General features: G+C 37.7%; 1 protein-coding gene across 1 annotated transcript; it reads right to left on the bottom strand.

The window, feature by feature from the left end:
• Positions 1–7,113: 7,113 nt before the first annotated feature.
• LOC117745819 (carcinoembryonic antigen-related cell adhesion molecule 1-like) lies at positions 7,114–13,608 on the bottom strand. The gene is made up of 8 exons (XM_034554361.1): positions 13,523–13,608; positions 12,828–13,148; positions 11,767–12,039; positions 11,158–11,421; positions 9,466–9,741; positions 8,927–9,193; positions 8,141–8,243; positions 7,114–7,129 (listed from the first exon to the last, which is right to left on the bottom strand). The coding sequence occupies exons 1-8, from the start codon at positions 13,566–13,568 to the stop codon at positions 7,114–7,116; spliced, it is 1,566 nt and encodes a 521-aa protein (XP_034410252.1). The 5' UTR covers positions 13,569–13,608.
• Positions 13,609–14,947: the final 1,339 nt, after the last annotated feature.

Here is a 14,947-nt window from a genome sequence, read left to right on the forward strand (position 1 = left end):
ACAGTGATGATAAAGTAATAAAACCACCTGCTGGACATGATGTGCTAGTGTGATGATATCACAATATGACAAATAATATTTGGATTACTATTATTATATAAGATATTACACATTAATTATTATTAACAGCTCAGCTCATCCGCTAATCCGCTTGTCTGCTTTGAGAAAATCACAGAGCAGTTTGTTTCACAGCGTGGCCGGTCAAAGGCATACTGAGGTGTTTAGAGGAACACCCTGCTAATTATTACCCACAGATCCATTTTTATATTAAGTTTTGAAATTTGATAAGAAGTCAATAGCCAGATTCCAGAGACACCATTTTCAAAATTAAAATGTAATGTTATTAGGTGAATAATATATGTATATATACATATATGTATACATGATAATAAAATGTAATGTTATGAGGTGAATAATATATATATATATATATATATATATATATATATATATATATATATATATATATATGTAATGTGTACAGAATTAACAGAGTTACAGAGTTACATAAACACATTACATGAATATGACAATGTATGAATGGAACTCCAATCCATGAAACAGAAGGAGGTAGAGAGGAGGGGGGGGGGGGCGGCGCATCAGCAGGGCCAACGCGAGAGGCCGGCTCACCAGGCATCAGACACCTCCAGGTCCAATGGACCCTATGAGACGTGAAGTCACAACGACTAATAAGGTGCAATGGAGGGATGTAAATTCATCCATAAGGAGAGAGAGAAGAGGAGAGAGGTGCTCAGTGTATCCTAAAACATCCCCCAGCAGCCTTTAAGCCTATAGCAGCATATCAAGGGGCTCGACCAGTGCAAACCTGATTCAGCCCTAACTATAAGCACTATTAAAGAGGAAAGTCTTAAGTCTATTCTTAAATGAGGTGACTGTGTCTGCCTCCCGGACTGAAAGTGGAAGCTGGTTCCATAAAAGAGGAGCTTGATAACTGAAGGCTCTGGCTCCCATCCTACTTTTTAGGACTCTAGGAACCACAAGTAGCCCCGCATTTAGTGAGCGCAGCTCTCTAGTGGGGCAATATGGTACTACAAGCTCCTTAAGATATGATGGTGCATCACCAATCAAGGCTTTGTAGGTGAGGAGAAGAATTTTAAATGTGATTCTTTATTTTACAGGGAGCCAGTGCAGAGCAGCTAATACAGGAGTAATGTGATCTCTTTTCTTAGTTTTTGAGAGTATACGAGCTGCAGCATTCTGGATCAACTGGAGGGACTTAAGAGACTTATTAGAGCAGCCTGATAATAAGGAGTAATCTAGTCTGGAAGTAACAAACGCGTGAACCAGCTTTTCTGCATCTTTTTGAGACAAGATGTGCCTGATTTTTGAAATGTTACGTAGATGAAAAAATGCAATCCTTGAGATTTGCTTAACGTGGGAGTTAAAGGACAAGTCTCGGTCAAAGATAACGCTGAGATTCTTTACAGTGGTGTTGGATGCCAGGGAAATGCCATCTACAGAAACCACATCACCAGATAATTGATCTCTGAGGTGTTCAGGGCCCAGTAAAATAACTTCAGTTTTGTCTGAGTTTAACATCAGGAAGTTGCAGGTCATCCATGTTTTTATGTCTTTAAGACATTCTTGAATTTTAGCGAGCTGGTTGGTCTCCTCTGGTTTGATCCGATAGATATAATTGAGTATCGTCTGCATAGAAATGAAAGTTTATGGAGTGTTTCCTGATAATGTTGCCCAAAGGAAGCATATATAAGGTAAATAAAATTGGTCCAAGCACAGATCCTTGTGGAACTCCGTGATTAACGTTGGTGGTCATAGAGGATTCATTGTTTACAAATAGAATACAAATTGAGATCGATCTGATAAATAGGATTTAAACAAACTTAGTGAATGTTTTTCAGCAGGAGGAACTGGGAGACTAGTCAGGATTGAGGGAAAGATGAATGCAGCAATGTACAGAGACATCCTGGATGAAAACATGCTCCAGAGCGCTCTGGACCTCAGACTGGGGCGACGGGTCATCTTCCAACAGGACAAACGACCCGAAGCACACACCCAAGATAACAAAGGAGTGGCTTCGGAGCAACTCTGTGAATGTCCTTGAGTGGCCCAGCCAGAGCCCTGACTTGAACCCCATTGAACATCTCTGGAGAAGAATGGGAGAAGCTGCCCAGAAATAGGTGTGCCAAGCTTGTGGAATCATACCCAAGAAGACTTGAGGCTGTAATTGCTGCCAAAGGTGCTTCAACAAAGTATTAAGCAAAGGCTGTGAATACTTATATACATGTTATGTTTTCGTTCTTTATTTTTAATAGATTTGCAAAAAACTGTTTTCACTTTGTCATTATGGGTTGTTGTGTGTAGAATGTTGAGGAAAATAATTAATTTAATCGATTTTGGAATAAGGCTGTAACATAACAAAATGTCGAATCTGATATATATATATATATAAATTATTATTCACCTAATAACATTACATTTTAATGTGTATGTATATATATATAAATAATCTGGCTATTGACTTCTTATTAAATTACAAAGATTATAAATATTTATCAAAACTTACTATCATAATGGATCTTTGACTAATAATTAGCAGGGTGTTTATCCAAACACCTCAGTATGCCTTTGATCACCCACGTCGTCAAAGTAGTAAAACACCGGGCCCAGTTGTTTGATCCCCTGCCACCATGTAAATAATAAACGAGTACAGGAACAACATATTGGCATGGAAGGGCAGGTGTCGTCACACCATTATGACATTATGAAAATTCATAATGAATAGATGCCAATGTATTTTTTCTCAAATCTAAAAACCCTTAACACGCTTGTTGCGGTACTCATCCATACAAGCACTGTGAACACAAAAACTTTCCAAATCAATTTTTAAATGAGTCAAAGGTGCCTGGGTAGTCAGGAAATGTGCTACATTTGAATCATTGTGTGGGTTATACAGACTACATTATTTAAAAAAACACCCAGTTGTTCTTTAGTTTTCAACTATCATTTTCCAAACTTTTCATGTTTTTCTTATTTTATGACTCAAGAGTTTCAAGTCCTGCATTTATTCCCAGAGTTAAACGTCATTGCTATATGCACCACCCTCATTAAGACCAACGCATGGCGATGTAACGGATTTAGTGCAGGACTCTGTCAACAGGTAACTAACCCAAAATGTGCTCCAATTGTATTCTAAAAAAGTTGCTGTGAAGTGCACTTGGGTTTGAGTAAGTTGATTCTTTTGGGTTCATGGCAGCAGCAAGCAGGCGCACGCTTGTGGAACAAAGAAAAATGAACGAATGGAAGGTACATGATGGAGTTCATTAACAAAACAGAATCTGAAACAGAGCTTTAATAAAAGTTTATTATAGAGGCAATTTGATTCAACGTTATCAGGCTTCAGTCACCTTAAAGAACATCCAACACTTTATCATAAGGCTGAATGAGTCAAAAACTATTTATATAAGTAGATCTATTATCTGTTCATTTGTTAGCACTAATGAGACCATAGCTGGAAGTTCTCTCTACTCGTTCTCTGAGAGATGCCATTAGAGCAATTAGCAATACTTCAGTTCTCTTAATAGAAAAATTGAGACCGCTATTAAATGGGAAGGAACACTGGTTTGTTATTTGTCATTCATAACTTTATTTTATGTGAACAATCAATTTAAAGAGACACAGCGATAATGATTGCCGATTAAAATGAGCAAGCTTACAACTCTTTCCACAAACAAAATGCAGTCTTTAGACCGATATGAGTGCCACCGTGGTCAGGACAGTGCAAAACATCATGGACATAGAACCAGAGATAGGAGTAGAGGAGTCTAGATCAGAAGAAAAAAGAATTACTCTGTCTTGTACTTTTTGCCAACACATATCAGTATCGACAATTTACTGTAGAGAGGTATGAATGAGAGCTTAAATACCACGCAGTGTGTGGAACGCAGAGGCTTCCAGACCAGTGATAGGGTTACGGGCCATGCAGGTGTACCTCCCCAGGTGCCTGTATTCCATCTCATGGATGTAATGTGCAGGCCCGTACATCAACATGTGTTTGAACCTCCAGAAGAACTTTGCCTTTGGTAGGGATACAGCAGAGCAGCTCAGAAAGACACTCTCTTCAAGTTCTGCTCCTATTGGACTCTGATCAATTATGGGTTTGTCAGGTCCATCTGAAAAGATGAGAAAGAAGAATATTATAAGAATTTATATGCAAATACCCACAATATATAAATGTAAAAAAAAAAAAGTACTGTGGTATATTAAAGTACAATTGAAAGTACTTACAGTAGACTTTAAGACTGCATTTGGCCGTATCAAAATTGAACTCATTGCTGACATTACAAAGAAACTCTCCAGTGTCTCTCCGGTTCAAGGGGCTGAAGGACAACACTCGGTTGCCATCGTGAAAGCTGAGTCCGTCTCCGGAAACCAGAGGTTTGCCGTCCTTCAGCCACACGCGAGTCACGAAGCCGCTAGCATGGCAGGTTAGGTTCAGGGAGGTTTTACCTTCTACTAGGTCTTCTGTGGGGCAGGCCATGGTGGGTTTGGACACTTTGGCTGTGCACAAACAATGTGTAGAAAGAGACATTCTTAAAACAGACATCTTCAATTCAATTCAATTCAATTCAGTTTATTTTGTATAGTCCAATATCACAAATTAAAAAATTTGTCTCAGAGGGCTTTACAATCTGTACACATACGTACACATCATGTGAACAGTAGCTGATCATTTCAGTGCAAATGCGTATATATTACACAAGCATTATTTTAAATACGCCGCCAGATTGATGAAGTCTAACTCACTCTGCACCTCCAGTTCAGCGGTTCCTTGAATCTGCTCTGCTCCGTAGGGGATGATGATTAACTCGTAAATCCCGCTGTCTTTTTCAGTCAGGTTTCTTAGCACCAGAGAGCCAGTGAATTTATCCAGGGTGATCCTGTTCACATAGCCTGGTCCCACTGCATCTACACTGGTTGAGGTTATTACGTTGGTGGTCCCATTGAAGCTCCAAGTCAATGCCATATATGGTTTAGCTGGTGGTTTTACAGACGTTGTGAAGGTCACGCTCTCCCCTGTTGCTCCACGAAGTAAGTCAACAGTGAGCACACCGGCTCCATAGCAGAGACCTGCTGAAACATCTCGCGGTTAGCCAACATTTCACAACCTCTCGTTGTTGATGAATGTAAAAATCATTTGCAATACATTTCTTACCTGATGAGAGAAACACAAGTATGGTTGATCTGAGGAATGTATAGCTCATGGTGCATTCCTCAGTGTGGTCCTCTTCTAATGTTATCTGACCATCTGACGTCTGACTTTGTGCAACAATGGAAAAAGTGTCCGTGAGATAATATGCAATAAATGAAACGTGTCATCGAGACGTCCGCAGGCTGGGCATGGTTAAATATTCACAGGTCAGGTCAGGTATGGGGGCATGCGCCAAGGCAGCGCGTTGCTGCGTCCCAATATTCACTCAATGATCCATTTCTGATTGTCGCCCTCTAAACTTGCATAACAAGCTAATAAAATATGACTGCATGTTCTGAACACCATCAGTTATGATTGTCGTTAATGATTACCTCTTAGTTACAAACTTGATCACAACAAAAGTTTTACCAACCAGAGTCTTCAGCCACTCTAGTAGCTCTGTGACGCAAAAAGAATTGTTTGCCGACGGGTTCAGCGTTACATTTTGGACAGAGCGCTCCGTGTCTTCTGCTCTCCAATGGGATTGTTTTCCTGCCTCTAACCAAAGCCTGTTCAAACATGATTGGTTTATACGACACAGATTACAAATGGAAACGCAAATGCTTCCAATTAGGCTGCACAATCAATCAAAATGAAATCAAAATCTCAATATGACCTTTTGCAATTTGCGAAAAGGTCATAGGCGGAATATTTTTGTCCAAATATCTTTGTTCGATACAGATGCCAGTAAAAATCAATGCAAGCTAAATTTTTTCTATGAGAATAATGATGTAGGAATTATCATTAATATCGCACATCAAATATCATATACAATTTGTATTTATTTGTGCAGCCCTACTTCATATTCCAAAAATCTTGTTTATAGAGATTATTTATTCACCGGATTGCCACAACAACTATCCGTCACAGCAGGGAGAGGAGACATTTTGCAATTCTGCTAGATTATCAGTGTTAACTTGAACATAATATATAATAACAGCTGCAATGGGATCATATTTGAGCACTTTCAAAGTCTGATGATCAGCTTTCATTTATCCACGAAGCTTAGTGAACAATCAAGAATAAACTCTGGAGGCACAACTTCATTTTTGTATTTATTGTTTGTTGGCAGCACATGGATCAATTCCAAAAAAGTATATACAGCTTTACTTAAAACATAATTTCCACTGTTATATTTAAAAGACTGTCACATATGCAGTTGCTGTTCAAACCATGTCAGAAAAACACAATTTGAATAGAATTATTTGTATGTATATTTTGCATAATCTCTTATCCCAACCCAATCTTTCATACTAACAATATATTAAATGTAAAGAAGTCAGAGTATCAAACCCTTAGAGAAGTATCCCTCATCTCTTCAGCCCAATGGATCTTCGTATTCTATTGAATTCACAAACCTCTCTCTGGGAGAAGTTCTCAAGAAGTGAATATGGGGCTTGCTTTTGAAAAGAAATGCAGCAGAAATGCTTCTGTTGCTCTCTACTTTATGAGTAAATGGCAAATGTTTGATGTCACACATCCAGATCAAAACGATCATGATTATGTCATGGCTGCTAAATTAGTTTTCCTCCAAATGTTCTGCTGGACATAAGTGAAAAAGAAAGAAATGTCACTCATGGCGTTCTGATCAACTGTAATGAGTGTTCAGTGAGTGTTTCCTACAATAGGTTCTACGTATAAACTACGTACAATAATGTCCATTTATTACTACATCATATTAATTATTTAAAAACTCACCTTTTAAGGGAAAGATGATTGTTGAATTTATAAGTTTTCATATATTGCTGAAGTGTTTTCATACACACATTCTTCATGTTCTAGGAAACAAAATAAAGGTTTGTTACATCTGATTATTTGTGTTTCTGTGTGTGTGCGTCTGTTTGTTTGTGTGTGTGTGTGTGCGTGCGTACAAACCTTTACTTTCAGAAGGTGGCGGTCCTATAGGCAAAAAAAAAAGGTTTGTTACATCCAATTATTCTTATGGGGTTAGGGTTAACCCTCAAAAAAATATTTGTATATAACAGTCATAATGTTGTGTTATTGTTATGTTACTTTTCATATTGATAGTTGTGTGTACTTTTGTGTACATTGTTTTTAGAAACTTTATTGTCAGTAAAGTCATATGGAAATGAATGGACTTGAATTAAATTGAGAGATGGATAGATTAATATCCTATTTCAGCTTTTGTTCTGTTTTTGTTGTGTTCATTTTCATGCTAAACACATTGTGTCTATTTTTGTCAACCAGATCATATCCCCAAACTGGTAAAACATGTTGTGGAGGTCCTAATGCTCACTGCATTTGTGTGTGTATGTGTGTGTGTGTGTGTGTGTGTGTGTGTGTGTTTGTATATATATATATATATATATATATATATATATATATATATATATATATATATATATATATATGTATAAATATATGTATGCATTAGAAGGATGAATACAAACCTTTAATTTCAGAAGGTGGCTGAGCTTTCTTATTGTTTCTAAATATTAGAAATAAAACGTTCTGTTAAAATGTCAACAAGATGCAACTCAAAATTAAAACTGTAACTTGTGTTGTGTCTGCGTAGATGTTTCCAACATGATTCGATAAGGAATTTCTAAACTTTCTTAACAAGATTGTTAACTAATTTAAGTTAAGCACTAAAAATGCAAAATAACAATTACAAGTATTTAAATTCTCACAACAGGTAATTGTTAATGCAAATAATAATAAATGTGATCAACAGATACATTTTCTTTGACCTCCCGTGAATGATATGTTAATAATGTCCTTCAAGAAATACAATAAATCCTTACTGTTTATTGTATAGCCTACCATAAGTCATACATGACTAGAGTTAGGTCAGTGTTAAATTAGGGTTAATGTAATGTCAGTTATCTATTAATACATGATAACATGGTGACATGTCTGAATGGTAATAAAGGCTCTTCTTTAACTTACATTTTTTTATAAATATAGTGCCATGCAGCTGCTACAAAGAAAGGCACTAAACATGAGATAACTATTCCAGCAATGGCACCAGTTGAAAGAAGTCCAGACATGGCTTTAAGGAACTCTGAAACAGAAACACAGGTGAGGTGAATGCAAAGTATGTTTGAATACATATAGTGCTGACTAATAAAAGTAAAATGATTGCTGAGTTCTGCATCCTTTTGAGGCAGAAAGGCAGCAGAGAACCGATTGAAATGCCTGCCACCCGTCACATGATTTGAAGGTACAAGTAGATAACAAGTAAAAAGATGATACAAAATAAAATCTGTGTGTGTGGAGTTAGAAGGTTACCGGACTTCTGTAGCCCGTTACTCATCTCTGCATCAAGCTTGCATCGAGACGCTACATTAGCTGCTACTAGCAACGTTTTCTTCTCAAATTTCAATATTTGAGAAGAAAACTGTCATTCAAACCACAAGATTATTTAACAAATGACTTAAAAGAATGGAAAGTTGCAAGACTTGTGACCTTTGTCCTGGAATGTGCTCCATAAACACAACATTGACCGGTAAACTCTGTTTAAATTGATAAACACAACATTTAGGTTACACATGCAGAACATAGAGAGCACCATGTTTCTGTCCACCAGTTGAATGTAAGTCCAATATTCACTCTTCTTTTATCCTTTTGCTTTTGTCTCCACTCCAATTTTGTTTGTAAGTGTACACTTTCAGTTCTTTTCATCTTTCTGACCCTTTGCTATTATATCCAATACAACTGTTAATTCAAACGTACCCAATATGGAGACAACTGAGGGCGGAGACGTTTCATGTATCAGAGTTTTGCTGTTAAAGGCCCGACAGCTGTAGTTTCCACTTTGACTCATCTGAATGTTCATCAGTCTGAGATCTGCTCCAGTATCATTCTGTAGGTCTCCATTCAGAAGCCACGTAAAATGGGGAGCAGGTCTGGAGTCAGCTGAGCAGGACAGGATGATGTCTGATCCTTCCTCATAGTATTCTTGTGACGGTGATATTGTAAGATTAATATTTTCTGGTCCGTCTACATGTGGGAGAAAACTGTCACCAGTGCAAGCCTTCAATACACACGTTCTACATGAAACCGTCTGTACAATAACTTAGTTTACATTGTGCTGAAGTTTGATTATATAAGGTTAAAAAAAAATGTGTTTCTAATAATTTGGACAACACAATAGGGACAAAATACACAAAACAAGGCCACTCCTCTCGTAACTGTTTCAATCTAAACGTTCTATCTCTGTTTGCATCCAGATGTTGTCAAATAAAGAACAGAGCATGTAGGTTATAACTCACAGCTGATGGAGAGCTGTATTTCACTACTGGTGGCAGTACTGAGAGGGTTGGACACACGACAACTGAACGGTCCCTGGTCGTAGCGAGTCACATTTATAGTGAGAGTGGAGCCTCCATCAGTGAGCTGAACTCTGTCACTGGCTGTAACCTCAGAGCTGCTGTTGAGCCAGAGGAAAGAGAGAGAGGATCCAGAGGAGGAGCAGGACAGACGGACAGAGCTGCTGAACTCCACCAAGTCTGAGCCACTGATGGTTACCATGACGTTGGAAACTGCCACTGTTGGTGAAAAATAAAACAATTTTTTACTGACCACCTCTCTTGGCCAAGGGCACATTGTTCAGTAGAGCAGAGCAATGTGGAGAATGGATATGAATCCCATTTAAATGATACTATGATAAATCTAGATCTTAAAGATTTTTATACGAGTTGGACAGACATGCTGTTACAGGACTGTTTACTTTGTTCATCATATACTATCTGTTGTCTAGTGCTTGGTGCAATATTTAACCAGTGTTTGCTAATTTACCTTGTTTATTTTACCTAATCAGCCACAACCACATTCACCTTATGAACACTAGCAATATTTATGTCAACCTAAGAAGCCAACTGATTGCCAATATCATTATCAATTACTCCAAAACAAATTTAAGATATATTATCGAAGCATCACTTGAAGCTTGACGAGATGGATTTTTATGTGATATATGATCCAGCAATTCTTCTTCTTTAATCCAGCAGCCTTCTGGTGGGAGTGGCTTAGGAAAGAAGGAAGAACTGCACGAGGAGAGCAGAACATGCAAATTCTGACTTTCTTTCAGAAAACTTCATACCCCAGCTTTAAGAAAATGTAATCTGATACCATCACAGATAAGATGGTAAACTCAGTGTTTTCATTTCATATGTTTTTACATATTGTTGATATCAGTGCTTAAAGTCCTACAAATAAAAATAAGCATAACGCTCTAGTGAGAAACCATCCCATAAATTGGATAGAGAAGTAAATTGAGCAAAACAGTTTATTCGTTACACTTCCTGTAAGTGTTATCTTTCTGACCCTTTGCTACTATGTACACTAATACTCTTAATTCAAATTTACCCAGTAAGGAGACAACTGAGGGCAGAGACGTTTAATTTTTGCTACTGGCCACTTCCAGAAGTATTTTTGTACGACCTCAAACATTTTTCTTTCTGAGCCTCGGTTGACTCTGTTCATCAACAATTGCAGGCGTATCTTGAGTGCAATAGTATGTATTTATTGTTCTCTCACAAATGCTAAATACAACCTTTTCAATGTACAGCTGGGGTAGATGTTTTTTTTGTGGTCTGAGAGAAGACAAGACTTTTTTTCTGTGTTTTGAGGCTTTAGAAAACCTAGTGACGGGAGATTTCAGAGGGCGTTCCCATAAACTGCTCCACAAATGTAGATTCACAAACACATCCCAGATGGTTAAAGTCTGATTCAATGGCAGGAAATCCTGCGGTTAAAATTGCTATTCCAGCATTTGCAACAACTGTCTCCAGTGAAAAGAAACCCAATAAAAATGAATCTCTAAAAGAGAGTCTGAATAAATGCAATAAGTCACGTCAATATCAACAAAGTGTTTCAGAGATCGAGGTGCCTGTTTTTCATAAAACTGCATAACCCAGCTTTAAGGAAGTTATATCTGATACACATCTGTCATTGAAACTTACTCAGGACAGAGACAACTGAGGGCGGAGACGTTTCACGTATCAGAGTTTTGCTGTTAAAGGCCAGACAGCTGTAGTTTCCACTTTGACTCATCTGAATGTTCATCAGTCTGAGATCTGCTCCAGTATCTTTCTGTAGGTCTCCATTCAGAAGCCACGTAAAATGGGGAGCAGGTCTGGAGTCAGCTGAGCAGGACAGGATGATGTCTGATCCTTCCGCATAGTATTCTGGTGACGGTGATATCAGATTAATATTTTCTGGTCCGTCTGCATGTGGGAGAAAACAACAGCAACAAGTTAATATGCACAACTGTATTGTTGTACATCATGTCACCAGAAAAAAAAGAAATGTCTGTTCAGAGAAATGTAACAGAACGAGCCTTCAATACACACGTTCTACATGAAACCGTCTGTACAATAATTTAGTTGGCCAAAGTTTGATTGATTCTATAAGGTTGAAAAATGTGTTTCTAATAATTTGGACAACACAATCGGGACAAAATACACAAAACAAGGCCACTCCTCTCGTAACTGTTTCAATCTAAACGTTCTATCTCTGTTTGCATCCAGATGTTGTCAAATAAAGAACAGAGCATGTAGGTTATAACTCACAGCTGATGGAGAGCTGTATTTCACTACTGGTGTCAGTACTGACAGGGTTGGACACACGACAACTGAACGGTCCCTGGTCGTAGCGAGTCACATTTATAGTGAGAGTGGAGCCTCCATCAGTGAGCTGAACTCTGTCACTGGCTGTAACCTCAGAGCTGCTGTTGAGCCAGAGGAAAGAGAGAGAGGATCCAGAGAAGGAGCAGGACAGACGGACAGAGCTGTCCTCCTCCAAGTCTGTGCTGCTGGCATTCGCCATGACGTCAGAAACTAGCTCTGTGGATGAAAAACAAAATGCTTTTACATTTGCCACCACATGAAGGTGCAGTAGAAGGAAACACTGCAGCGGCTGACAATTAATCTATTATCTTATCATGAGACGTTGAAAGTTGAAAGTTTCCAGTAATTAACTCAGTGTTATTTTCAAACTGGACCTTAAGGTTGTTCTCTCATTTTCAATACCAAGGTGTTCAATTTAACACCCTGTGACCTTGACACAGGATAACCATAAAACATCTATCAGTGTATTTTTTGATTGTCTCAACAAGAGCTACGCATGAAAAGCATATTAAGGCTGGAATGTTGTGTAGGAATGTATATTTGAGTATACAGGTGTATTTAAAAGATGGTAAACTCAGTGTTTTCATTGTATATGTTTTTACATATTGTTGATATCAGTGCTTAAAGTCCTACAAATAAAAATAAGCATAACGCTCATCGGCATCAGTGTTCAAGGGAAATTATTTAAATGTCATAGTTACTATGACTTATAGACTTTTAATTTAATTTAACCTTGGAAACAGTAGTTTGACAACAAATAATGTTTACTTAAAGTTGGCTGACTTGATTTCTCTTGCTTGTTTGTTTTGTTTCACTTTCAAATTATTATTATCGTGTCATTATGTAATAACAATCTGAATTCTGTTTTAGCTCGTATGTTTTAACATTTTTTATAGATCTCATCTCAAACCACTCGACACCTCAACACAATTATTAATTTATTAATTTATTATATTAATCTCCACTCAGAATTGAAAGGGAAGCAACGTGTGAAGTTTGCTCACCATGTACACTCAGTCTGGTTGTCCCTGCCTTCGGTAGTTCTCCAATTATAGCAATGGAAAAGCTGTATTCTCCATTGTCATTATGAGTCAGACTCCTGAGCTCCAGAGATCCAGTAGATATGAACAGAGTGATCCTGCCTTCATACTCTGGTGAAGTGAAGTTGTTCAAACTGAAATATATGATCTCCTTATCCCCAAATTTCCATCGCACTGTTAGAAGTGATGTTTCTGGTAAAGTCACTGTTGTGGTGAACATCACTGTCTCTCCCACAGCTGCATTCAGAAGAGCGTCTGGCAACACGCCAGCTCCTCTGGTCAAACCTGGAGGAGACATTTACAGAGATCTAAAAACTACCCCAGACACACATCTACAGCAGTTCTCCCTAAAGAACCATACGTACAGGTCACCTATGAGAAGCATCATGGCTCTTCTCATAGCTCAGTTGTAGATTTGAGGTGTTCTTCTCTTTGCAGCAAACAGAAATAGAGCTTCTGAATCATGTTATAGTGATCATCAAATTGCTAACAAGCTGAATTAACTGACATGTTTATATTACAGATGGTCAGAAACTACTCTTTGGCCCCTTATGTTAGGGAAATGTGTCCCACAGGAACGTAGACTACAGCAACAGGGGAACATGGACAAATAAGTTAATTATCTCTTTTATCTGCTGTATGATGTGGTAAGAGCTCACCGGAGACGGCCACCAGGATTATGAAGTCTATCACAGCTATTTCCATTTCTTCAAGAGAAGAGGGATCACTTCACTTTGCCTTTGCTAATTTCAGAATACTGTGTGCTGATTTAATTTTATGAAGGTAGTACAAGGAAGTACTGTGCCGTGGGGTTTTTCCCATCGTCATTCACCTGGAAGATTACCTGCCCTGTAGTTGATAATTAACAATGTACACAACACAAAACTTTGAATTGATGTCCAAAGAGCAACAATTTTCCCAGTTTGACATCATTAAACAGTTTATTTTAGAGACGCCCTATTTTGGATATGGATTTTTGCTCTGAGGTGGCAACATTACAATAAAAACTTTAGTCCATTAGGTTGCTGATGGCAAGACACAATCATTGGTCACAAATAATTTGATAAACAACACAGAATCCTGTGATGAAGTCCTAGTGTGTGGCATGTTGTAGTTGCTTTAGGTATTGTCAGCCATACTAGAGTCTCAATGGCAATATTAATATGTTGGTCCACCACTTTGGTTTGGACTAAAAACTACTTTCTAAAAACTGTTTGATGGATTGCTGTAAAATTGAAAGTTTAAATTGTATACAGACATTCATGGCACCCAAAGAATGAAAACACACACAGACTGGGTGATCGTCTGACTTTCCTCTGGCGCCACCGTGAGGTTGACATCATTTTTTGTTTCATCGAATATCTCAATAACTGTTTGATGGACTGTCATAACATTTGGCAGAGATCTCCTGACTTTTTTTCTTGCAGGTCAAATTTTGTATTTATCCTGTGAAATATCTCAATATCACCATGATGCATTGCAATAAAATGAGGTTTAAATTGATGGTTATTTTGTTACCACTCTTCTATAATTTTATAGGGAATCAAACAACTTGCTGATAAAACATTGTCAAATGCAAATAAACATAACAAACAAGCAGAAAAACAAAATTTAAGAATAAAAGTTCATACAAGCTGAATCAATCTGAAGAAACTAACTAAAGGTTTATATATTCATGATGTCACACGATGATTCAAACATGCATGCATGTATTTAATGATGCCTGCTCCTTAACATTGTGGTTTTATTTATCCTTTAGTTACTTAACCTTTTACACACAGCCCCAAAATAAGGGTCAGAATGAGGAGACTCTAGGTTTTCAGGTAAAACCATAAAGATAATGATAAAATAATATCATGATGTTTCACATAAAATTAAACAGCAGAACGTAAACTACAATAATTAGTAAGCCGTTTTCAAATGCTCCAAACACAACTCACACAATAGTAAAAATAAGAAGACAAGTATCATATTCATAATTTGCCTTAAATAAGTTTACCGTCCAGTTTTCCGGGCCTAGCGACCCGTAGCTACGTCCTAGCAGAAAAAGCTAGTCACCAAGTCCACACAGATTCCAGTCATAG

Source organism: Cyclopterus lumpus, chromosome 16 (assembly GCF_009769545.1).
Source record: "Cyclopterus lumpus isolate fCycLum1 chromosome 16, fCycLum1.pri, whole genome shotgun sequence".
NCBI classification, from domain to species: Eukaryota; Metazoa; Chordata; class Actinopteri; order Perciformes; family Cyclopteridae; genus Cyclopterus; species Cyclopterus lumpus.